The sequence below is a fragment of the Gouania willdenowi genome, chromosome 4, assembly GCF_900634775.1.
Source record: "Gouania willdenowi chromosome 4, fGouWil2.1, whole genome shotgun sequence".
Taxonomy (NCBI): domain Eukaryota; kingdom Metazoa; phylum Chordata; class Actinopteri; order Blenniiformes; family Gobiesocidae; genus Gouania; species Gouania willdenowi.
Window position 1 is genome coordinate 20153583 of NC_041047.1, and position 24609 is coordinate 20178191.

At 36.7% G+C, this 24609-nt stretch overlaps 2 protein-coding genes across 2 annotated transcripts; one reads left to right on the forward strand and one right to left on the reverse strand.

The window, feature by feature from the left end:
- Positions 1-5157: 5157 nt before the first annotated feature.
- LOC114462311 (serine/threonine-protein kinase NIM1) lies at positions 5158-10479 on the reverse strand. Its single transcript, XM_028445046.1, has 4 exons — positions 10407-10479; positions 8586-8888; positions 7315-7583; positions 5158-6001 (listed from the first exon to the last, which is right to left on the reverse strand). The coding sequence occupies exons 1-4, from the start codon at positions 10426-10428 to the stop codon at positions 5249-5251; spliced, it is 1347 nt and encodes a 448-aa protein (XP_028300847.1). The 5' UTR covers positions 10429-10479; the 3' UTR covers positions 5158-5248.
- Positions 10480-13702: 3223 nt separating this feature from the next.
- On the forward strand, positions 13703-16283 carry pole4 (polymerase (DNA-directed), epsilon 4, accessory subunit). Its single transcript, XM_028445048.1, has 4 exons — positions 13703-14060; positions 15084-15168; positions 15804-15845; positions 16029-16283. The coding sequence occupies exons 1-4, from the start codon at positions 13818-13820 to the stop codon at positions 16040-16042; spliced, it is 384 nt and encodes a 127-aa protein (XP_028300849.1). The 5' UTR covers positions 13703-13817; the 3' UTR covers positions 16043-16283.
- The last annotated feature ends 8326 nt before the right edge of the window (positions 16284-24609 follow it).

Sequence of the window (24609 nt, forward strand, 5' to 3'; positions counted from 1 at the left end):
CACCCACACGGAGGAGGTTCAGTGATCCTATCATGCAGGATTGCACTTTTCACCTTCAAGTTCCTCCCTGTTACTTGTCTATATAAGTGCATTCAAATCCTTATTTCACAATCACCTTCACCATGTTATGATAAGCTGCAAGTACTTGTCATCCATCCAGAGCTGAAGGCTGCTTCTTCACAGCCAGATGCAATTACAAACAACTGCTGGCTTGTTTGTTCAGTTAATAGCTTGGATTGTCGTGTTGATCCAAGCATGAAGAAATGTACTCAGACAGTTAAACAGAGATTACATAAAGAACAGAAGCTACTGTGTTGACTACTCTCATATTTTAAGGTTTCATTTATTCAGACAACTGACATGTTTTGACAGTCAACTGCCAGTCTTCCTCAGAGGTGATTGCTTTGATGTATCCCTACATCAAAGCAATGTGGGATACCTTCTTCTTCTTATATGTTAAGGTTTCATTTATTCAGACAACTTTTTTTCCAGGAAATTTGATGTCCTGACATGTTTTGAGAGTCAACTGCCAGTCTTTCTCAGAGATGATTACTTTGATGTAGCCCTACATCAAAGCAATGTGGGATACCTTCTTCTTCGTCTTTACGGTTAGTGATTAAGCACTATTATATTATAGTATATTTAGTGCAAAAGCCATTGCCCGAAATCTTTACATATTAGGTTAAGTTTTATCAAATGTCCTTTGATGATTTTCTTATTCAAAGGGATGAAATACTGCAATTTGTGAGAACTGAAAAACTAACCCTTACCAGGCAATCCTTTACCAAACCAGCCTTGTCCATAAGGAACCGCTAATCAGAGCATAATACACCCACTCACTACCATCTCCTTGTCCTCAGGATTAATTCATTACTTTGAGACTTTTTTCTTTGAAGCTCCTGTATGTGGAAAATAACTCCTCGTCTATCACACTGCGGAGGCCTCTGTGAGGTGGATTTATTTCACACTGTTGTACAAAGCAGTTTATTGGGATGGAAAATGACACGATTATTTGTTTAGCTTCAATGTTAAAATTTCAGACAATTAATAAACTGAAATTGTGATTCAGCTACAAACGGCAGTCTCTGCTCTTGAGATTGGAGACTATTTGTTCAAACAAACACTTGCACTGACTTACAGAGTTCAAACAACTTATCTTGCGGAAGTATAAAGAAGATTTTTTTCATCTGTGCTATGAAGCGGGACAACACTTTAACTGTTAAGTAAACAACAAGTTGAGACATCTTGGCTTCACAACAATGTGTTCACTGTCCTGTGTGAACAAGCTACATTACTTCATTAGTCTTAGGCTCTGATCAGAAACCTGCAGATGCCTGCACAGGTTGATGGGATTGGCATTAAAATGCCAACCACAGGAAAATCATGATGTTCATAGACTGTGCACCGCTTCAGGGTAATGTTACATAACCAAGCAAACTGAGGGGCCTTTATGTGAGGCAAAGCTGGTTCTGATTAATTGAAGTGTCACATACTAAACTAAAAACAAACAAACACGGAGTTTTCCAATTTCACAATCACGTTTTACCAGAAGGGGTTGAAGAGAGACCAAAATCACAAACGGCCAAACAAAGTTATTAGGTAAACAAGACATGCTTTAATCTCATTTTATACATCTCTGTAAACAGTTAAATGTGTATGTTCACGGAAAAATATAAAGTTATCATGTGATCGTAACGCGTTCTAAACAGGAAATAGCCTCAATAACGTAACATTTTATTGTAATTTGCCTCAATCATTGGTGAAAGTATGCAGTGGTGATCAGTCGAAATAGTCTTGTTAAATATTTATCTTCCTAAGACATACAAACATTTTGTTTAATCTACCATGTCCGGTGATGGCGTAGAAACCACCCAATGTGTTCAAAAGAAGCTAATTCAACCCACTGTTTGTTTTTACATTGTGACCAATGTGATCAACATCGGAACTCCTACGTCTTTATGTTGCTATTTTTAAGTTTGCACCGTCGTGGTCTCGGTTTCTGCATCTGTAGGATTATCCATAGGCTGGGATTAGCTCAGCAGATTAAAGTGCTGACTAAGTGGGATTGAAAGATGCTAATAACATCCAGTGATTGATGAATGTCATGCGTCAGTCGGCTTACTGTCAGTGATGTAATGATTGAAGACACAGGTAAACAGTTTAGCTGCTTTACTTGCTCTTTCATATCAGGCGGGTCAGCATAACATTACCATGAACAGGTAGATCCAATCTATTACCGTACATCCCATCAATTCATAAAACATATCGTGAATAAATGATCTAATGATAGGTTTCTAATTTGTAATTTTCCTGAAGCTTCTCCATCGATTAGGGTATGGGTCAATTACATTTTTCAATTACAGTTACGTTTTCAATTACCCATGTCCAATCACAATTAAACTAGGATTACAGTGAGCCGCAATTTTTCCAAATACAATTCAATTACAATAATTTTTTTATCCTCAGAAAGTTAATTACAATTTCGTTCTCAATTACTAAAGTTCAATTACAATAGAATAGAATAGAATAGAATAGAATAGCCTTTTATTGTCATTACATAACATGTAATGAGATAGAGCTCCCCATAAAAATACAAACATAAGAATAAACAATGTATATACAATATAAATAGATTTTAAAAAAAGTTCACATACACTCATCAGTATTAACATAATACTGTGCCAGCGTATTGCATAGAACTATTGCACATTGCCCAGTATATTGCACCCGTCAGATAATAATATTGCATAACAGTGAATGGTATTGTAGATTTAGTGCATATGAGAGTTCAGAGTGGTTATGCTTTTCGGAAAGAAACTGTTCTTGAGTCTGTTTGTTCTAGCTTTGATACATCTGTAGCGCCTACCAGAGGGCAACAGGTTGAACATGTGGAAACCAGGGTGTGAACTGTCCTTGATGATGCTATGTGCTCTGTTGAGGCAGCGTGAGGTGTAGATGTCCGTCAGGGAGGGGAGAGGGCAGCCAATAATCCTTTGAGCCATTTTTATTACCCTCTGAAGCCTCCTCCTATCTGCCTCAGTGCAGCTCCCGTACCATACAGTTATGCAGTACGTGAGCAGGCTCTCGATGGTCGAGCGGTAAAAGGTCAGCAGCAGTTTTGAGTCCAGGTTGTGCTTCCTGAGGACTCTCAGGAAATGTAGTCTCTGTTGGGCCTTCTTGGTAACCGCAGAGATGTTGTTTGACCAGGAGAGGTCCGCAGAGATGAGGACACCGAGGAACCTGAAGGTGTGGACCCTTTCCACACACTCACCGTTGATGTAGAGGGGGGCAGGGTCTGCTCTGTGCCTCCGGAAGTCCACGACAAACTCCTTGGTCTTTGTGATGTTAAGCTGCAGGTTGTTGGCAGAGCACCACGCTGTCAGCTTCAGGACCTCCTCTCTGTAGGCTGACTCGTCCCCCCTTGAGATCAGACCAACCACTGTGGTGTCATCAGCAAATTTCACAGTGATGTTGCTCTCATGGGTTGGCCTGCAGTCGTAGGTGTAGAGACAGTACAGGAGGGGACTCAGCACGCAGCCCTGTGGAGAGCCAGTACTCAGTGTGCGGGTGGAGGAGAGGTGGGGTCCAAGTCTCACAGTCTGGGGCCGGTTGGTCAGAAAGTCTCTTATCCAGGCACATGTGAGAGGGGGGAGGCCCAGGGTGTTCAGCTTGGTGATCAAAATGTCTGGGATGATCGTGTTAAATGCTGAGCTATAGTCCACAAAGAGCATCCTCACATAGCTCTGCTGGTGTTCCAGGTGGCTGAGTGCAGAATGGAGGGCTATGGCGATGGCATCCTCTGTAGATCTATTAGTCCGATATGCAAATTGGTGGGTGTCGAGGGTGGAGGGGAGACAACAATGGATCTCAATAAATAATAACCTAATAAAAGTTAACCTTCTTCCTGTGTTAGCTTTCTGTTAGCATCTCTTATGATAACGGCTCCTAAATCAACTGTAAAATACAATAAAAACAAATATCTATATATATTTATTTATATCTATTGGTTACCTTGTTAGGATTTTTAATCAATGAAAATATAGGTTTTATTTTTTTGGTGTGGGCATCTAAGCTTTTTTGTGTCAGTAAACCCCTTGATTTCATTTTTTAATTTCTTTTTTAATGATAAAATGTGGGAAAGCTTGATATGAAACATATTTGAATAATTTGAACTGTACATAGAACTGTAACTTGGTTCCCCAGTTTTGCGGTAAATTATAATTGACCATTTTTATAGAGTTTTCATGGCAATTACAATTACAAAGTCAACAATGATCTAAACTCAACAACAATTTAATTACAATTGTGACAGGAAAATATTTTTCAAATTACAATTACGCCATAATTGTAGTTAATTATCAATTATGTGATTACAATTATAACTGACCCCAACCCTGCCATCCATGTTCGCAGCCAACTGGTTTTCTCCTACAGTGACTCTGTAGACCTGAGCTAATGAGCAATTCAACAATCTTCTCGTCTTGTAGAAAATTTTTCACAAATTTGTGGGAAAACGTTTGAAGGCAGCTGGACACGATATTTCTGAATCCAGTCATTGGCTTTAAGGCACACAGAGCACTCAAACAGCAAATGTAAAAGGTTTGCTGCTAAGCAAGTCATACCATGATTCTATATTTGGGTTTATGGGATTATTACTTGGGTATTAATCTATAGAGATTGATTGTTAAATATTTTCACTTCTTCAAATTAAACGAAAAAGCAAAATAAATGACTTTGTTCCAACTTTATGAGCAGATGTGGACTCAGAGTCAGAGTCAGTCCAGCTGAGTGACACCGAGAAAAGGGCAAGAATCGAAAATATCCGGTTTTACGGACTTTTCTGATGCATATCCGGAATTTTTTTGATATGCACCATATCTGGTCAAATACGGGCCCAATAGACTTCATGAAGACAATATATTGTATTAGGATACTAACAATATTTAGATTTTGTCATGTACGTGTTCCGTAAATGTCCTCGGGGTGAAAATACCCAGAATCCCTAAATATGTTTGATTCTGTCCAGAATATGGACTTTTCTGATGCATGTGAGGTGTAGATTAAGATTAAGATTAAATCGGGGCTTTCGCCTTTAATTGGCCATGTACTGTTAGTACATTAATGGAATTCGTCCTCTGCATTTAACCCATCCCTGAGGAGCAGTGGGCAGCCATTTTGCGGCGCCTGGGGAGCAGTTCGGGGTTAAGGGACTTGCTCAACATCCCACAGTGACGGCCAGTCATTGTCCTTACAGAATGGCACAGACAGCCGAGGGGTTGTATCTGTCTACAGACGCTGCTGACGTCTTGTAAGAACTGGAGTTATCCTGAGGATTAAGTAAAGAATAACCTGCATCATCCACTGAATTCCTCTTCTGTACCTGATGGAGGAGGATCCTGTAAGTCCCTGTCAGGGGGCTCCTAGAGTCAAAGCAGGGGTTACTTTGGAGATGAATGGCGATGACTCCCAGCTCTGAAAGCAGGTCTTTCACCTTTCTCTCCTCCTGTGACAACGTCTGGCTCCCCTGAACAAAGTGTGCAGGACACAGTGGCAACAGGGTGAATGGCTGTGGGATATCGGTCCCTCTCATCCATGTGCTGTTGATGACCTGTGTGAGGGAGGAGCGGTCAGCAGGAACAGGCCTCAGCATGCTCTTGATCACCATCTGACATGAATCGGGCACAAACGCAGGGATACTGAAGGCTCCCTGAAGGATGCAGCGCTTCAACTTCCCCAGGCTGTCGCCGTGAAATGGTAAAGTCGCCGTCACTGTGAAGTAGAGGAGTATACCCAACGCCCAGATGTCTGAATGACGCCCACAGTAACCTTGGTCTTTAAAGATTTCAGGAGCAACGTAAGGAGGGGAGCCACAGAAGTTGGTGAGGAGGTCAGTGGGAGCGCTCTCAGCACCAAAGCCAAAGTCTCCAACCTTGATGGAGTAAGTGGTGGTGTAGAAGACGTTCTCTGCCTTGAGGTCTCTGTGGACGATGTTGCTGTTGTGCTGAAATATCACAGGAAGAGGCAAGTTTTACCAGGAGCGGATTGAACGTCAAGAAATATATAGTACACAATGGAAAAGAGATATGTATGTGGTTTTTGTGGTCTTTAAAGTTCTCAATGAGAAATGCAAATTTAAAACCTGTTCAACATTTTATAGTGTTTTTACAGAATGTAAATGGTTGAATTTATTTGTAAAGACAATAGTTAATAAAAGCTGACTGTAAGGCCGTCTCTTGTTTGATTTTGATAAACAAAATGTTTAAATCATTACGTTTTAGCAGCGTTGAACTGTAAAGCTCACATTTTGCAGTACCTAAATTAATTTTACACCAATAAACTATGTTTGGATATTACAGTAGGCACAATAAAATAACAGCATAATGCAATAAAACAAAACACTGTTACACTGTAAAGCTACATTTCTTTAAAACATTTCTTTTACAGTAATATATTGTTGTGATACATTACAGTAGATGTACTGTAAAATAAGAGATTATCACTGGAAGCTGGTTACTGTAATTTAACAGGGATATATACAGTATCTAGGACAGCTTTGGATGACAAGCTCAGTTTGTTTCGGACACAGGGCAGCGACTCCTGCTGTGACCAGGGTTACAATTATGATTATAATCGCGTAATTGATAATTAATTACAATTATGGCGTAATTATAATTGGAATTTCAAAAGTCATTTGCTGCCGCAATCCTAATTCAATTGTAATTGAGTTTAGATAATTGACTTTGTAATTGAAATTACCATGAAAATACTACAACAATTGTCATTTATAATTTAATGCTAAACTGGGGAACCATATTACAGTTCTATGTACAGTTCTACACATTTGTAGTTAATTATTATAATATAATGTTTCATATCAAGCCTTACCACATTTTACCGACAGACAAAAGGCTCAGACGCCCACACCGTAAATATTAAAACCTATATTTTCATTAATAAGGAAGTCTAACAATGTGACCAATAGATAGGAAAGAAATGAGATGATAGATATTGGTTTTTAGTGTATTTTACAGCTGGTTTATGACATGTTATCATAAAAGATGCTAACAGAAAGCTATCACAAGAGGAACTTTTATTAGTAATTGCGATTAATTGTAATTGAACTTTGGTCATTGAGAACATAATTGTAATTGACTTTTTGAGGATGAAAAATTAATTGTAATTTAATTGTAATTGGGAAAGGAAAAAAAAACGCTGGTCACTGTAATCATAATTGAATTGTAATAGAACATGGATAATTGAAAATGTAATTGTAACAGAAAAATGCAATTGAGCCCAGCCCTTACTGAGACTCACCATGTGTTGGATGGCAGAGAGGATTTGTGCAAACACCAGCTTGGTTTCCACGTCATGGAGCTTTCCCCTCGTAGTGATCCTAGTAAACAGGTCTCCTCCACTTCCATACTCCATCACCAGATACAGCCTCCTGCTGGTCTCAATCACCTCGTACAGACGCACTATGTTGGGGTGACTCAGCTTCTCCATGCAGCTGATCTCTGTAGAGGTCAAAGGCTTGCTCTTCTTGTCCAGGCGCAGCTTGTCCACAATTTTAACAGCTACTCTCTCTGGGAAGGAAAGAGGGGGAAAGTTGTGAGTCAGATAAGGTGAAGGAAGAAGGAAAATAAATGATAGGAAAACATTTAGAGATGGATTTACAGAAAATACTGATGCACTGTAGCAAATGTACAGAATACATTTCCACCATCTGCTAATCTGATGCATTGGAACAAAGACTTCCTGATTCATTCGTGAACTTTTGAGGTGAAAGTAACATATTACAACGTTACTGTCATTGAGTTGCTTTTATGGGTACTTGTACTTTTTTGAGTATATTTCTAAATCAGTCATTTTATTTGTACTTAAGTAATTCAGGACATTTCTACACTCAACCGTTACTGAGTAAATTATTATTTTTAGTTTTAAAATGATCAACGTACATTGTGAATCTACTAAAAACTAAATAACTATCAACAACAATCAAATGCATCACACCATAGCCGACCAATCAGATTAAACGTAATGTACCGCGCCAAAACAGCATTAAATGGAGGTTATTTTCTCAGTTTTAGAGCTCATAAATGTAGCTATACTTAGAGACTGAGATATGTTTTATTTCAAATTGAATTAATTGTTATTTTATTTAAAAGATAATTGTACATTTTGACAAACCTTTTATTTCATACATATATTTGTGGAAAATAAATCAAGATTTGGTCTCTACATTTTTTATACATGAAATATTTACTGTATGCAAGGAAACCGTGGCAAGATTTATCACCAAAACTAAACGTGTGAGGTGAAAGTAACTAGTAACTGTTACCTTGAGTACTATTTAATGGAGCAACTTTTTACTTGTACTTGGGTATTTTATGTATGATTTACTTGTACTTGAACTTGACTACAAATTCAATCAAGTAACAGTACTTCTACTTGAGTAGGATATATTAGTACTCTTTAACCATGTTCTCATACACAAATACTAACCATCAGAAAAAAAATGTATATGTTGGTTTTTCAAACAGCAACAAAAAACAATGAAAACCTCCCAAACTGTGTGTGTTCCTGACCATTTGTCAGAGCATGGACTCCCAGTTTGACCGTAGAGAAGTTCCCTTGCCCGATTTCTCCACGCAGCTCGTAGAACCCGACCCTTTTCCCAACCATCAGCTCACTGACGACCTTTTCATCGTGCGCCATGTCATAGACGACTCTCTCAAAGGGAGATTGCTTCATCCTCTCCATCTCAGTCACCTTAGGAAAAGCCTGTGTCACTGCAGGGATCTGAGGCTTGGCTGGTTTTTCAACCTTTGGTGTGTCATCTCTAGGTTTTGCGCTCTTCTTCGGCTTTGGAAACAAGCGTGTTTTGATGGCTTTAAGAAATTCAGAATACAGCATTTGAGCATAACAGGTTTCAAGTGAAGAGAACAAAGGAAATGGAGCAAGAAGGCAAGATCTATCACAAATACAGAGATTGGACTCTATGTGGAGCCTGGCTTGTAGAAGAGATCCCATTTGATCTTAAAGATATGAATGTATCCTTTAAGATCATAGTTATTGTTAATAATTGATTAGAATCATGCAGAGGTTGGAGATAGATTAATATCATGATTAACTTAGTGTGTGGATTTAAGATTTAAAGTATGTCCTAATCACTGTAAATTTGATTTTGTTTTTCAAAGAGATACAAAAAGGCTTTTGAATTTTGTTTTTCTATGAAATATCTTAAAGATTTCTCTTTAATGAAACAAACCCGACCCCTTCAGCAATGTTCAAGCTTCTGTTTTTGCTAAAAACCTGGACAAGATCCAATCACTTTCATTACGCTTGTTTTAATTGTTGTTAATCAGAAAAAAAAAATGGCCTTTTCTATTTCAATCTGCTCTGGAAAATTGTACCAATGAGCTTCATATGGAACTGCATGTTTTAAATGACTATATTTGGACTTTTTCCCTTCAAAGCAATGATGCGTGCTTTACTTCATCATTAGCGGTGCTTCTTCTGTTTTGGCCAACGCCGTTGATCAAAATCTCAGCATTCCATAAGAACAAATATTAATTGGAGTCAAATGTTGAACAGTAAATGTGTTCATCACTCAGTGTCCAATAAAGTATAAACTATTACGTCTGTGATATATTATGTGCACGCGTGGGTTATAAAAGTTACAGTGTAATTATAAATGAACTGTTGCTTTGAAAGGTTGATGTTGAACTTGTGTAAAACCACAGTCATATAAGGCCACAACACTTCCATGTAGACTGGTGTTAAATTTAGCTCAATGTGTGCTTTAATCCTCATGGAAATGGCCAGATTACCTGCTTCTTCTGAAGTCTTAGGGATCTTTTTATAGTTTACTACTGAAGGATAAGTCAACTCGTGGAACGTAGAATTAAAGAAATGTGTACTTGAGATTAAAAAAAAAAACAATGATTTACATGAATGTGCCTTGGTAGCATTGGCCAAACACTGCCTTTAGCGCCTCGTAATTATTTATAGGTTTATCCAACATTAACCAAATCCAATGTTAATTAACACATGATATCAGATTTATTTAGAATAAATTAAATACAGAAAAAACACACTAAAGTATCAATAATCTAAGTTTGCTAATTGAAAATAAATAAAGTAAATGTGAAAACTGTTCTTATACGTAAGATATAAAACATTATAAAATTATTCTTAAAATAAGTTATTTGATGTGTATAGATTACATGTTTAAACTGTATAATAAAAACAATCACAGGTAATGCCAAAGGTTTTCAACACAAAGTTTTTGTCAAGGCAAAAAACAAAGAACTAAAAACTAAAAACAATGATCACATCATATTATAAATAGAGAGAGTCTGAAACCCAATATTATTGATATAGAGGGAAGAGTTTGAGGATTTTACCTGCTAGATGTGGCTCCTTCATGTCGGTCCCTCTCAGAAGTCGACTGTACAGCTCCTCTAAATCCTATTAACACAGTATTAGTAGGCTTTTCCTTTCCCTAGGGACACACTGACTCCATGTTAAAGCTGCAAACACTGCAGAACATTGAATAACACTATAATCCAATAATAATTTTTTAAAAAAAGTTCAATTACAAACAAATCAAGCATTCAAATATAAAGTTGCACTATTGACCATTATTGTGCTAAAAAATGATCTTTGGGTGCGACGTGAAACAAAACTGTATAATTGATCTGTTTTTCCTTGAAATAAAATAACCTTTGTCTGTAAATGTAACTTTAATATCTTATCAATGTGTGATGGTGGATGATTTACAGTAGATATGGTTTCTTATTGGAGAACAGAAGAAAGGGCACGACTGTATGTTTGCTTTTCTTCCCACTGCATCATTTCTTTTTGTTGATTTCATTTCATTGTATGAAATGCATTCACTTTTCTATCAGTTAAAACAAATATATTAATAACACATTAATGGATTAATATTTACGGATGCCCTAAGCGGCCATGCAGTCATATTTTTTTGGTTTGTTTCACTGAGATAACAAGATAATTTTCAGGTATTAATATTTGTATTTCCTATGATAACGAGGTAATACTTACAACATACCATATACTGTTGTATGCTCCAACAAAATTTTGTTGTCGTTCTTTTTTTGAATGAAAATGACAATAAACGTTAATTGATTGATTGATTTTCAGGTATTAATATTTGTATTTGGTCTGTTTTCCCGTGATAACGAGCTAAATTTCTGACATTCATACATGCATATATACATATATATACATATATATATATACATATACATATACATATATACATTCTAAGTTCGAACGGTTCGCTTGTGCATGTGAATCAATCTATGACTTTCCGACCTGTCCTTTGTAGTCTGTAAGTAGCTCATGACAACTATGGCTCTGCGATATTTGAACAACTTTGGTGCTTTACTACACAGGCTGTAATCTAACACCTCACCCCTAAACCAGGGATCTGCAACCTGCGGCTCTAGAGCTCCATGTGGCTCTTTGACTCTTTTGCAATGGCTCCCTATAGCTTTAAAATAAAAATGAAAATAATGAATTGTTATTTCTGACAGAGGGTATTGATGATTAATGACATGAACTTCAAATAAAATTATGATAAAATAGAACAAACTAAACATAAATCACATTGTTCAAATAACCCTACCAGCTTCCTACTTCACCTCCTTGCACCTGTGGCTAACCTTAAGTTTTAAGTCCCTGGTAAGATAACTAACAAAAAGATTGTTCTGGAAAAAAATACAGATTGTATTTATGTGGGGGAAGATGTATTTAACTGCCAACATGCATGCTTGATATGTTGCAAGAAATGAGCATTTTAGCATGTGTTGGCCGACATGATCATGTGTTATCAAATTCGAGTAATTTTTTTGTAGCCCTTCAAATCCATTAACTCGTAAAATTATTAGATATTGTTTTAACTGTACAAAAATTGTATTGTTAATTGTATTTTTTCAATTGTGAACATATTTTTTTGGCACCGTGAGGATTTTAATCCAAATGAGATTAGACTAAATGGCTAATTCGAGAATAAAGGGGTCCTAAACCTTAACCCTAACCCCTATTCCCTAACTCCTAACACCTAACCCCTAACCTTTATTCCATAACCCCTCACACCTCACACGGTCACTCACTCGCTCACTCACATGTAAGGTAGTATGGCTTGTATCTATAAAACCTGATGCATTGCTGCCATCTCTAGGGGATCCGACACATTTGTCCATCTGTGCTGCCCCAGATACTTCTCATTGTGGGCACATTACTGATAAAAAAATCGCATAAAATCGCATCCGTATTTTTCAGCTAGTGCTTCAAATGACCTAAACAACAGTCAGTTTCTTTCTTTCATCACCTCGTTGACTGGATTTATTAACATAATCAATAACCCGATACATGTAAAGCTCCAGATTCTCTGCTCTGACTCCATCTTGTTTTATAGTGTTTCCATCCACACTTCTGAGTCCAGGGGTGTGGGGTGGGCTAGGGCTACTCGTCTCCTGTTGGTTGGTCTTCCTCTAAATGATTAACTGGCAGGATGATGGTCATTTTCAGGGCCTGTGGTATTTCATAGCGTTATCTCCTGTGACCTCTGTCGACCCCCTCAGTGAAGCTGTGTATCAAAGCATTTACAAACTAACACTACGTCCCCTCAAAAAAGTCATCCTAAATTAACTACTAAGTATATACATATAAGCTAACATTTTACCAATACTGAACCTTAGCTCCTAAACTCAGTGACCATAATCTGACAGTATCAATATATTGTAGTACAAATACTCTGTTACTGTACTTAAGTAGTTTTTGTGGTATCTGTACTTTACTTGAGTGTTTACTGTATTTAAAAAAAAAAATTTTTTTTTGCCACTTTTACACTTTTGAGCATGTTAATTTTAAGACCCTCGAAGATGACGTCACAGCGTATAAAGACGCAAACCAACAACCACAAAGCTGGAGGATATTTACCAAAGCTGCTCTGGGTTTTCTTGAGCATTTGTACTTTTTGTTTTTTCTTGACACATTTTATTTACAAATTGTATTTATTATGAGTACTAAATTCTCCAGGTGATCAAAGGTAACACATTTACCTTGCTTCCATGTACCAGTATTCTGCAAGTTCTTTAAAAAATAAATAAATAAAAAAGATATGGAATTTGGTGGTTTAAAAACCCTGTCATATTCTTAAAGGGACATTTGTTTTACATTCAGTAGCAAGTATTTATTTATTTTTTTTATTTTTATTTTTTTACTTTTACTCAAGTAAAGGAGCAACTTTAATACTTTTACTTTTATCAGTCATTTTTGTTCAAGTATCTATACTTTTACTTGAGTAATACTTTTGCCACCTCTGGTAGTCTTTGTAAATATAAGTTCAACGTTTCCACTCCAACAATTTGTCCTTCTGGATGGTTTTGATGTTTTATCTCCATCTTGTGGTTTTACAGGTTATTACATTATAATCTGGCACATAATAACCAACTAATAACTAATGAATAGCCTATAAAATAATTACTTTCTACATTAATAATTATATTAAAATAATAAATATATTTAATGTGTAATACTGCTGTCTATTCTGCTAAAACCCCTGTCTGTCATGTAGACAGGGTCTTAATTTGAGTGACGTTTCACTCTGACCAATAGGAATGCCGTGTTTATCAATCATCCAATCAGTTGCGAGGATTTGTTGGCGGGGCGTGCGCTGACCGACCGGAAGCACATGTTGGCGCGCTGGTGTTGATGTGCGACATGTTGCTAATGTAACACCAGATAAATCCTGTTTATTATCAGAGGTTTGAATAGAAACCAGGAGAATGGCCGCCGCTGTAGCAGCGCCTGTGGTGGCGACCGAGCAGGAGTCAGAGCGGGCCGCTGGGGAGGAGGAGAGCCGCGGGCCGGAGGATGGAGCTCTGCAGCCCGGAGGCCAGGCCGGGACCGGAGGGAGCCACAACCGGATCTCCAAGCTGCCGCTTTCCCGCATCAAAGCTCTCATGAAGACCGACCCAGACGTAGCGCTGGCCAGCCAGGAGTCAGTGTTTATCATCGCTAAAGCCACGGTAGGACCTTAAAGAGTAGATCTCATACTGTGTGTACTGTAGTGATGTGAGCATCATCAAAAAAACAGTCTATGACGTCAGACCTCAGCCTGCTTACTGGATTTTTATTTGTAATATTTCTTGAGCCTTTGTGACGTAAGTTATTTTCTCCTGGGATAAATAAATAAAGTAATTCTGATTATTAAAAAAAAAAAAAAAAAATCGATTGATTTTCGCTGCTTTGAAGCCTCGTTTATTTTTTTATTAAATTATATATATATATAGACAACACCCCATGTAGTGCATTTTTTTCTACAAAATAGGCATATAATAAATAAAAAAAATATATTTAAGAAAATAATAAAAAAAAATGTTGGTTTTGTTAAGTGATTTTTTTTTCTTTCTGTTTTACACATATATAAAATGTAGCTTTACTTAACTCATTCACTGCCAGCCATTTTACAACATTGTGTCTGATTTTTAAAAGACCCACAGAATAATTTGTACTATGACAATCTGAAACCAGATTCTAAAAGATTAGTCTACTTTGATCAGAATTTAATTTTTTATTTTTTTTAAAGCTTAATAATAATAATAATAATAATAATAATAATGCATCAATTTCATATAGCGCTTTTTTGGACACTCAAAGTCACTTTATAGAATTAAGGGAGTATTCTTTCACTCCACACTTAGTGGTGGTAAGCTACTGTTGTAGCCACAGCTGCCCTGGGGCAGACTGACGTTCGTTTCGTTCTTCCGTAAACAGCAGTTGAATAGAGGCAAGTTTCACACAAATTGCCAGTTTCTGACAAAAAGGCTGAAAAAAAAGGCTTTTTCTGAAAAAACCTGTCAGTGACTGAAACTGATCCTCAACATTGGTTTCCTTCTATAAAACAACACTGAGACCAGGGTTTTGATGGCAAAATGATTATTATTTTGTTATCTGGGTCAGAATTGAATGGCTTTCTTACTGTTTTTTCGGCATTGCTCCAAGTGTTTGTATTAAGGATCTGTTTTTGGATTCTGTGTCTCTTTTTTTAGGAGTTGTTTGTTGAGATGATCGCTAAAGACTCCCTAATATACGCTCAACAAGGGAAGAGGAAAACGTTGCAAAGGAAAGATTTAGGTAAGAGTGCGATCATTCAACATTTTAATAGAAGGTCCGAAAACAATGAAATGTCTTGGCAAAGTTTCTTGGCTAAGAAATATGTTTAACAAAAGGTTTTCATTTTATTTATTTAAAAAATTTTTTTTTTAAATGAAAACAAATACAAGTTAAAAAAAAAAACAAAGTTTTAAGTACAGTTTTAAGGACAGAACAAGGAATTTGTCTTGGTAGTGGTAGTTGGTGCATGAAACGAAAAACAAAGAACAACCCAGCAACAATAATAATAATAATGATAAATATAAAGGATGAGGGATAAATAAAGGATAGCTAGAGCATAAAGGATATATATATATATATATATATATATATATATATATATATATATATATATATATATATACACACACACAGACATGGCTGTTGATTAATTTACTCTAAATTATACATCCAGGAATTTTATTGTGAAAGGCTCGAAGTGGAAGTTTGTGTTGTGTGTGTTTTGTTGGCTCGTTTGTTTTGCCAACTATTTCTTTAATTTGACACATTTTCAGCTGGAGGTTTTCCCCCCACAGAGACGGCGCTGATTAGATGTAACTCACTTTGATTATGCTAATAAGTTTTAACCTAATACATTTTTATTCTTCCCTCCACAGACAATGCAATCGAGGCCATTGATGAGTTTGCATTTCTTGAAGGTAAGAGGATAAGAACCAGTATCAGTGTTTGATAAACACTTGTTTCCGTTGCCGTAGTTTCTCCTTGTTTTGAGTTAATATTTAGCTCTTATTTGCATGATTTACTTAAGTTTTTTTTTTTTTTTATTCAAGGACTTTTTGTTTTAAAATTGAACATAATTGAGTCTCTCTGTTTTTCCGCAGGTACTCTGGATTAATGAATCCCTGCTTGAGGAGACCAATCACTGAACTGAACTGCTGCGCTACCAGGATTATTCCATCAGGGCTTCATTATGGCTACTCTTTCACGTAAACTTCTAAATGGAATCTTTATAAGTTTTATACAGTTTAACTTTTCAGTTTTTCATACAAACTTTTAAAAAACGCAGTGAGTGTACAGTTGATGTAAATAAATGTCAAATATACCTGTAAAATGAAATAAATGTACATTTTAGAAAAGGTCTTGATGTCATGAAACCACTGCAACACTCCATCCTTCTCAGTTTGTCAGCATTGATCCGACCGTGACAAACAGGATCACGTTCAAAACAATGTTCACATTTTTCATCATGAACGTCACGGACAGCCGTCTTAAAAAAATGAAGCTGATGGTTCACCATACGTTCACAAGCAGCCGTGTTGAGTCTCCTGACCTGGTTCACCTCTGAATAAATAATCACTTGGAGACAAAGTCATTTTTGTCTACAGACTAAACAGTGTGTCCGGTGGAGCGATGAGGAGTTTCCCACAGCAGGAAATAATAATAATGAGTGGATCAGTTTAGACTAGGGATCGGGCCGATATATGGACTTTTTTCAATATTGCCATCAATTTTTGTTATTTGGCATTTTAGAGCAGTCATTAAAGCAAAAAAAAGAACATAAACATCAATTTGGATGTATGAATATACAAAAAGAAAAGTAATAGCATGTGCATGGGAGAGGTAGAAGCCAATAGGCTTACAAATAAAAAGCCAATATAATAGGATATAATATAATGGTGCCTGATCAAATATCCTTATCCTATTATATCAATAATAGAATAAAGATATTTGATTTACATGGTTGTGTACGGGTATATTTAAAGTTCAATAAATGTTGAGTTCCATTGGTGTATTTAATTTAATTTCTAATATATACATTTATAACATGAGTGTTTCAATTGTCTTTCATAATCGATGTGCTGTAGAAAAAAAAGTATATCGGCTTTAGATATTGGCCATCGGCTGAAATAAAAAAAAAGAAATAAATAAATCGTTATCTGCATCTTTTACAATCCCATATCGGTCGACCTTGAGTTCAGTTTATTATAATTTACGATTTACCTGCAGCTGTGGCAGTGAGTACAGAAACAAACTGCAGATGTTACCAGGTAACAACTTAGTTTGGATGTGCAAGTGATAAAACCTCACATTCACACACGGGCCACCCTCACAGTAAAGGTTAAATCTAGTTTCAACAATCCACTTATTTCTAATCATGACACATCAGAGCTGTCCAGCGTACCGTCTTTGACCACACTCATTTCCTACTGGACGTTGGTGCGATGATGTTCTTGTGGTTGTTTTCATAGAGGTAGGATAAATAGTTCTAAGTGATTTATTTTAACAGGTTTATTGTTACATAATCACATTAACAGACGCCTAAAGCAAAGCATGCTGGTAAATTCTGTTCTTCTGCTGGAGGTGTGAGTGGCATGCACCAATCAAAAATATACTGTCCTAAATAAAATTGTAATACATTTAAGTTTTATGTTTGACACCACACAATGTGATGTCCTATAATGGTAGTAAATGATGCAAATGTTATTTATTCACATCTTTTTCCAGGGCTTTAGTTACTCTTATTTCAAATGAAGGTGTTTTCCTTGTTTACATGTGCATATTTGTCCACTCAGTGTCCTACACAGTGATTATTTAAAGAATATATATTAATCTGCTTGTATTTATTTATTAAAGATTGCACCTTCCTTCAATCTCCATCGGGGGAGTCGAACTCGTTTTAGTTCAGAGGCCAAATACTGTTGATTTTAAGTGAGCTGCAGAATTTCCATGGAAAAAAAGAGAAATTTCAACATCAATGTGCCCTAGTTTGCACTTCTACATATAAATGACATTTAAATAATAAAGTATGTGAGGCACAAATATTATTCAAGCAATAAATGACAGATATAAGTCCCTGCAGGATGTTCTCTTTTAAACTTCTTTAATTTTATGACTAATTTGTGTTTAGTTTGGGGATGTTTTTGTGGAATAATTTTAAGAAAAATAGAAGGATTTTATAAAAATGGAGAGATGTTTAAACAATCTTTCTCCTACGGGCCAAATTGGATGCTCTAAAGTGCCGGTTTTGGCCCCCGGGCCTTGAGTTTGACACACGTGACATACATGGTTCACTTCTGTCACAGATCAGTCCTCAACACTGCTTCCAAACATTAAAATTCCTGTTTAAATAGACAGTAACTAGACTATGAAACTAATAAAAAAAAAAAACCACATTAACAAAAACTACATCGAAACATTTTTATATTATCTTCGACTAATAAAAACAAAACTAAAATTTTGTCTCATGGGATGAAATCCAATCAGAATTCATGTGGTTTTATGCATTGTTCACATCAAATCTGTATGTAGTTAATTTTACAAACATTAATACTATCTCATATCAGGTTGATCAATGGTAACTGAATCTTTAAAAGAATGCATAAACTGTTGTGCTGTGTATTTTAGTCGACTGTATCTGCAATAGATTTAGTCGACTAAAATCTTGATGTAATTTAATCACAGGTGTAAAGAATACTGATATATACTACTCAAGTAGAAGTACTGTTACTTTATTAAAATTGTACTAAGTACAAGTACAAAAAATACTTAAGTACAAGTAAAAAGTAGCTCAGTTCAATAGCACTCAAAGTAAAACTAGTTAATTTCAACCACCATATTTATTTTTGTAATACATTTTGCCACGGTTCTCATGTATACAGTTAACATCTCATAAATAAACCTAAAAAGGAAGAGACCAAATCTTGCCCAATTTGAAATTAATTTATTTTCCATGAAGGCATCTGTATAAAATAAAAAGTTTGTCAAAATGTACTTTTCTTTAATTTTTTTTGTTTTAAATAAAATAACACCAATAAATTTAATTCAAAATTTAAATAAATTCTCAGGCTCTAATTAGAGCCACATTTATGAAAACAACCTTCATTCAATGCTGTTTTGGCGCCGTGCTTTATGTTTAATCTGGTTGGTCGGTTATGATGTGATGCATTTGATTATTGTCTTGTACTTTCATTTTTGAAAGTGTCTATTTGTACAGTTGTCGTACGGACAACCCCCGGTGTACACGTTCGTAGCGTTTTAGGATTAGGTTTAGGGTTAGGTTATAACCCAATATCGCAACAATTTTTAGGGTTAGGGTTAGAGTTAGGTTTAGTCTTAGTCACGCAACCTAAACTGACCAATGACTGACCTATCACATGACCTAAACTGGCCAAATATGGGTGCTGCGTACCCCGTACGGATAGCCACTGCCTTCATTTTTTGTAGTTTCACAATGTACGATGATCATTTAAAACAAAAATAAAACAATAATTTACTCAGTAACGGTTGGGTGTAGAAATGACTTCACTTATTTTAAAATGTTCACGTAAAATGACAAGTATAAGTGCCAGTAAAAGCAACTCAGTTTCACACATGTTTAATGGGTACCATTTTTTTCCTCACTTGGTCTAAAAATATGCATGTGTTTGATAGTTTTAAGGGTAATGACCTGTGTATGAAGGGAATGCAGGATTAATAGGAACAGAAGAGGGATGAATACCCCAATGACACCACAGACTTGCCAAATTCTCCGTGTAGTCTGAATTCTTGGTGGTTACATGTAACGTTAGTTCTGCCCACATTGTTTTGGTTGTTCGGTCGAGACAAAGAAAACGATTGACAGGTGGCCGAATGTGGTCAGTTATGCACAACGTGCACGGTATATTCATTTATTTTCTCTTTTTCACCACCAGCGAGTGTCTTGAAAAGTGGTGAAAGGATCAGTGTCATGTTATCACGTTTTTAATAATACTCCATTTTGCTGCTGCAGATGCACATTTTTGACATACCAAAAGTGCAATTTAAGTCAGTGGTGAAATGTTGAAGGTCAGCCTTCTTGCTCAACACAGTGACACTAAGAAAAATCACACAGCGCTTTGAGTTTGCATTAGTAATGTATCTGAATCTCTGAAAGCCTGGGATGTGTGTTGTTCTTCCTGGCAGCATTTGTTAAACACATCCAAAGGCTTCAGTTTCACACCCTCGGCTCCAGCGAGACCCCTTGAGTTTTTGTAGTGGGGATTTTCAAAATAAATTCTTGAGTGTGTTTAAGTAGATTTTCTGGGTTTAGTGTTTCGGGGGTAATGAAACCGAGCTGTGGGAAGCACACATGTTTGGTTCTAGAGGAGCACCAGTCAACTCCCTGCTGAGGAATGCCTCACTGGCACAGGGGAACACGCAGTACTCCTTTTTAATAAAATACAATCAAACGCCGATGGATTGGACATCGTTTTGTTTCCACAGTCAATAAAGACATTCCGTTAGGGAAAACTCATGACAAAAGAAAATGCGGAGTGTTCTCCCATCCAGAACATGAAGTGAATAGCTGAGGAGAGTGGATGGCACAAATGCTCTGCTTTATCACGATGAAGAAATACTTGTAGAGAGAAAGTCTTTGATGTTGAATTTTTACTTGCGAAACTATGCTGGAAAAATTTGCTTTACTGCTAAACTGTTTCACACAGAATGGAAAAATCTGTTAGAACATTTAGAGCAGCTAAAAAAGGAAAAGAAAATCGTGCCTGCTTTGTATTTGAACCTCAAAGAAGACAAAGTGAAAAATGAGTTGCCTTCGCTTGCCTAATGATGAGGACGGAAGACGGATTGGTTTCTATGTCTGTATTGTCATTATGAAGCAACATGACGGAGGGTGATGAGCTTAACCAAAGGAGCTGATTCCCATGTAATTGCTATTTGATTCAGCAGAAGAGGAGGTGGATGGATGGATGGATGGATGGATGTCGTTTGGATGGATGGATGGATGGATGTGCTGAACAAAGGAATATGATAATGACTACAGTATATTCTGCATCTACACTAATGGTGTTTGTGTTACACTGCTGCCCTGCATTGCTTTTGAAAGCTAACTACAGGCCAAAATTGCAATATAAACATTATTACTGATACAGCATGTCACCAGCACAGTTTTTCATTCTTGGGGTCGAGACCCTTTGTGGGGTCACCTGTAATTAAAATGGGGTTGCCTGAAATGTCTAGTAATTGGTTAACAAAAAACGTCTCTGGGGTCGCTGGACATTTGTGTAATCAAAATGGGGTCACAACCCGAAAAAGGGTTGGGAACCACTGGTTTAGCATGTTCGACAGCTGGGACCCACATGACATCAATCAGATTCAGTTCATTTTTCAGAGGATTTTTCCATAAGCTGCATGAAACTACATCAGCAGAAATGTAAACAGGTGAAATGATTACAGTACAGCTAGTGCAGTTTGTGTCCATTATGGACATTATAGACATCATTGACAACTCATTGACCGATGCTGTTGAATGGAGCCAATGTGCTTAAGTGGCGCCATTTTGCTCCGGAGCTACATGCTGCATTATGTGCATTATGTCTATGGATAAATTACCTATTAAAATGCTCATAAATCACCCATTGGTCGAAATATATTAACGTAAGTTGTTTGTTACAAACATCAGACATGGAAGACAGACTGACAACCTGAACAACCAAGAAAATGTTTATTTAGAGTCATGACTAGTTTCACTATTTCACCAGTAAGCGCTGCTATACTTTACGTCAACTATCAATTTTAAGGCTAGAACCTCGACGCAGAGCTACGGAAACCCTAAAACAGCCATACATCATGATTGCTTCCATCCAGAGCAGCCTTGTTCTTCCTGTCTATATTGATTTTACACTAGAAGAACCTGATCACTCCGCATTATTCCTACCTGTGAAAGGTGATTCCACGGGATCTAGTTGTGCTCAATTGATTGAAACGCCATCTATTTCTGTGTTTTTAGGCTGGGCTACCGGACTCAAAACGCCACTCACTTTGTTCTTGTTCTTCTTGTTGTTGTGTACACTAGTTAAAATCTCTACTCCTCTGTTATTCTTAAACAGATTGGGCTGAAATTTGGTAGGTATAATCTATGGATGTGTACGCATCGACGCTCGGAGCCCAATTTTCGAAAAAAAATGAAAGTCAATTTCTCATTTATTTGCGAGTCAAATATTACGACGGTTGGTGGTACTGAATCATTGAGACATACCAATATATAAATGGGGCCCATTACCCCATACATGTCACGGGGGCCCTATTTTTAAAATGACTACTACTCCGTTAGTTCTAGTTAGATCGGGATGCAGTATGGTGTGAATACTCCAGCACTTTTTTTAAAATGGACCTGGGGGCCCACTCCCTATTTCCGGTAATTTCCTTATTTATAGGAACATAGTCGTGTGATACATTGTTTCAAAGTTCATTTAATTTGAACCCCCAATTTTCGTCAATTTCCAATAAAGTCGTTTTCTCATTTACTTGTGAGTCAAATATTGCGACAGTTGGTGGTACTGAATGATACCAATATATGAATGGGGCCCATTACTTCGTATGTGCCACGGGGGCGCCAGTGGGCCCCCATTTTTTAAATGACTACTCCTCCATTAATGCTCGTTTTACTCGATGGAACCAAGTCATTTGACTGAATTCTCGGGAACATGGTACGTGCTAATCAGTGCGGAGACGTTCCGCGGACCTGGCCGTAGTTTATCCAAACTTGTTTCAGAAGAGAACAAGTAAATTTTGTATTTGAAGATAAAAAAAATGGCATTTTTTATTCAAGATCAGAGGATTCAGTGTCGTTGTGATATGAAGATTTTAAAAAATCTAACTTTTCGAAACTGCCATAAATTCAGTGAATAATTCTAATTTGAGATTGTTGAGTGCCTCTTATCTCTGTTGCTTTACAAGCATTATTACCTCAGGTAACCCCAACACAACATTGCGCACAGGCAATGGGGCGTCTACGTATGCAATGTCTACGATGTCCATGACATTATCAACACACCAACAATGAACATTTGTGTAGCACTTTATAATACAGCCCGTGTTAGCGGGAGTTCCCCGGAGTTCCCTGGTAAGACACCGTGTAAACCGAATCTTTAACACCACGTCTCAGACACGAGCAACAAGACATGACAACCTCCTTCTGTCTTTAATAGGGATGTAACGATTAATCGTAAGGCAGTTAAAAATCGATTCATAGGTATCACGGTTGATATCGATTTTCTGAAAATTGAATCGCAGTACTTTTTTTAACCAGCAGAGGGCGCTATCCACAAGTGTAGGCGGCGGGCGGAGTCTGCTAATACTTTCTTTCTGGCTGCCTTCTACTCTTAAATATGTTAATAAATGATTCATTACCCCTTTAGCACCGAAGGAATATCTGTAATATTACTTGAATATCTGTAAAAGTCACGTTTTTCTATTAGCTCTGTCTGCTAGCATAGCTTCTCTTCTTCACTGCAAGATATCTGCATGCCAACCGACCACTGTGTTACCAGCGCCCTCTGCTGGTCCAAACAAATATGACGTAAATCAGTGTAATCACGGTTTTTTTTTTTTTTTTTTTGAAGTCCAATTGTTAAGGCACAAAATACATTTTCAGTTGCACTTTTAAAAGAAAAATAACTATTATGCAGTTTTGCATTGTTTATTATAGAACCAGAATTTAAATTAATAGGCTTCATTTTCATTTGTATTATTCTTTTATTTATTTCATTGAAGATTTATTTTTAGCTAAATTGCATTGTTTTGAATAGTTTATCAAGGAATTCTTTTGACAATGAAAAATAAAAGGAAAATAATACAGTATTTTCTAGTTTTTTTCCCCAAAAAAAAAAAATTTGTCTACAGTCCCATTTTGTAAAATAAATCGTGAGAGAATCGTATCGTGAACCCAGTATCGTGAATCGAATCGTATCGGGAGTTGAGTGAATCGTTACATCCCTAGTCTTTAAACTTTTGACTTGCAAAAATAGAAGAAAGTTACAATGTCTGAAGCGCGGTCAAAAAACTGTGTTGCTTCCATCACATATTTGGCTTAACAAAATATCATTGACGTAAGTTACAGTGCATCTAATCACCGTAAAGAATTAGGAGTGACGTCATAACACAGTCAGCAAATATAAAAACATTTTTAACAAGTAAGCACATCCCTAAATTATGCATTTTAAACTAATATAAAACACATGAATTATGAAACACTTAAACTTGTCATTCTAAAAAATCTCAATATTCAAATATTGCTATTATTAGAAGTCTTTATGGCCCCTACATTTGTCACTTTATTTTTCTGCCTACTGCCACCTACTGACAGGGAGGAGTCAGCACATATGTTAAATGTGTTAATGCCTATCAAATGCATAGCAGTATTAATATATCCTTATGTTAGTAGCTTGTCCTCAGCATGAGAAATGTAAAATGTAAACTGTTTATTTTTTTCAGCACAGACACTATTCAAAGCCTATAGCATGCGTGTCTCAGTAAAATTCTCTCCACATAGCATCGTGACTGTTTCCTGAGCCTCTGTTTACCTACTTTATAGAATTATTTCAAGTATTTACCCCCTGCATGTCATCTCTCACAAATCCCTCTCAGGTACAGTAGGCTTCATCTGCTCTCAGACATCGTGTCCAGTGTTTGTGAGTGAAGCACTCC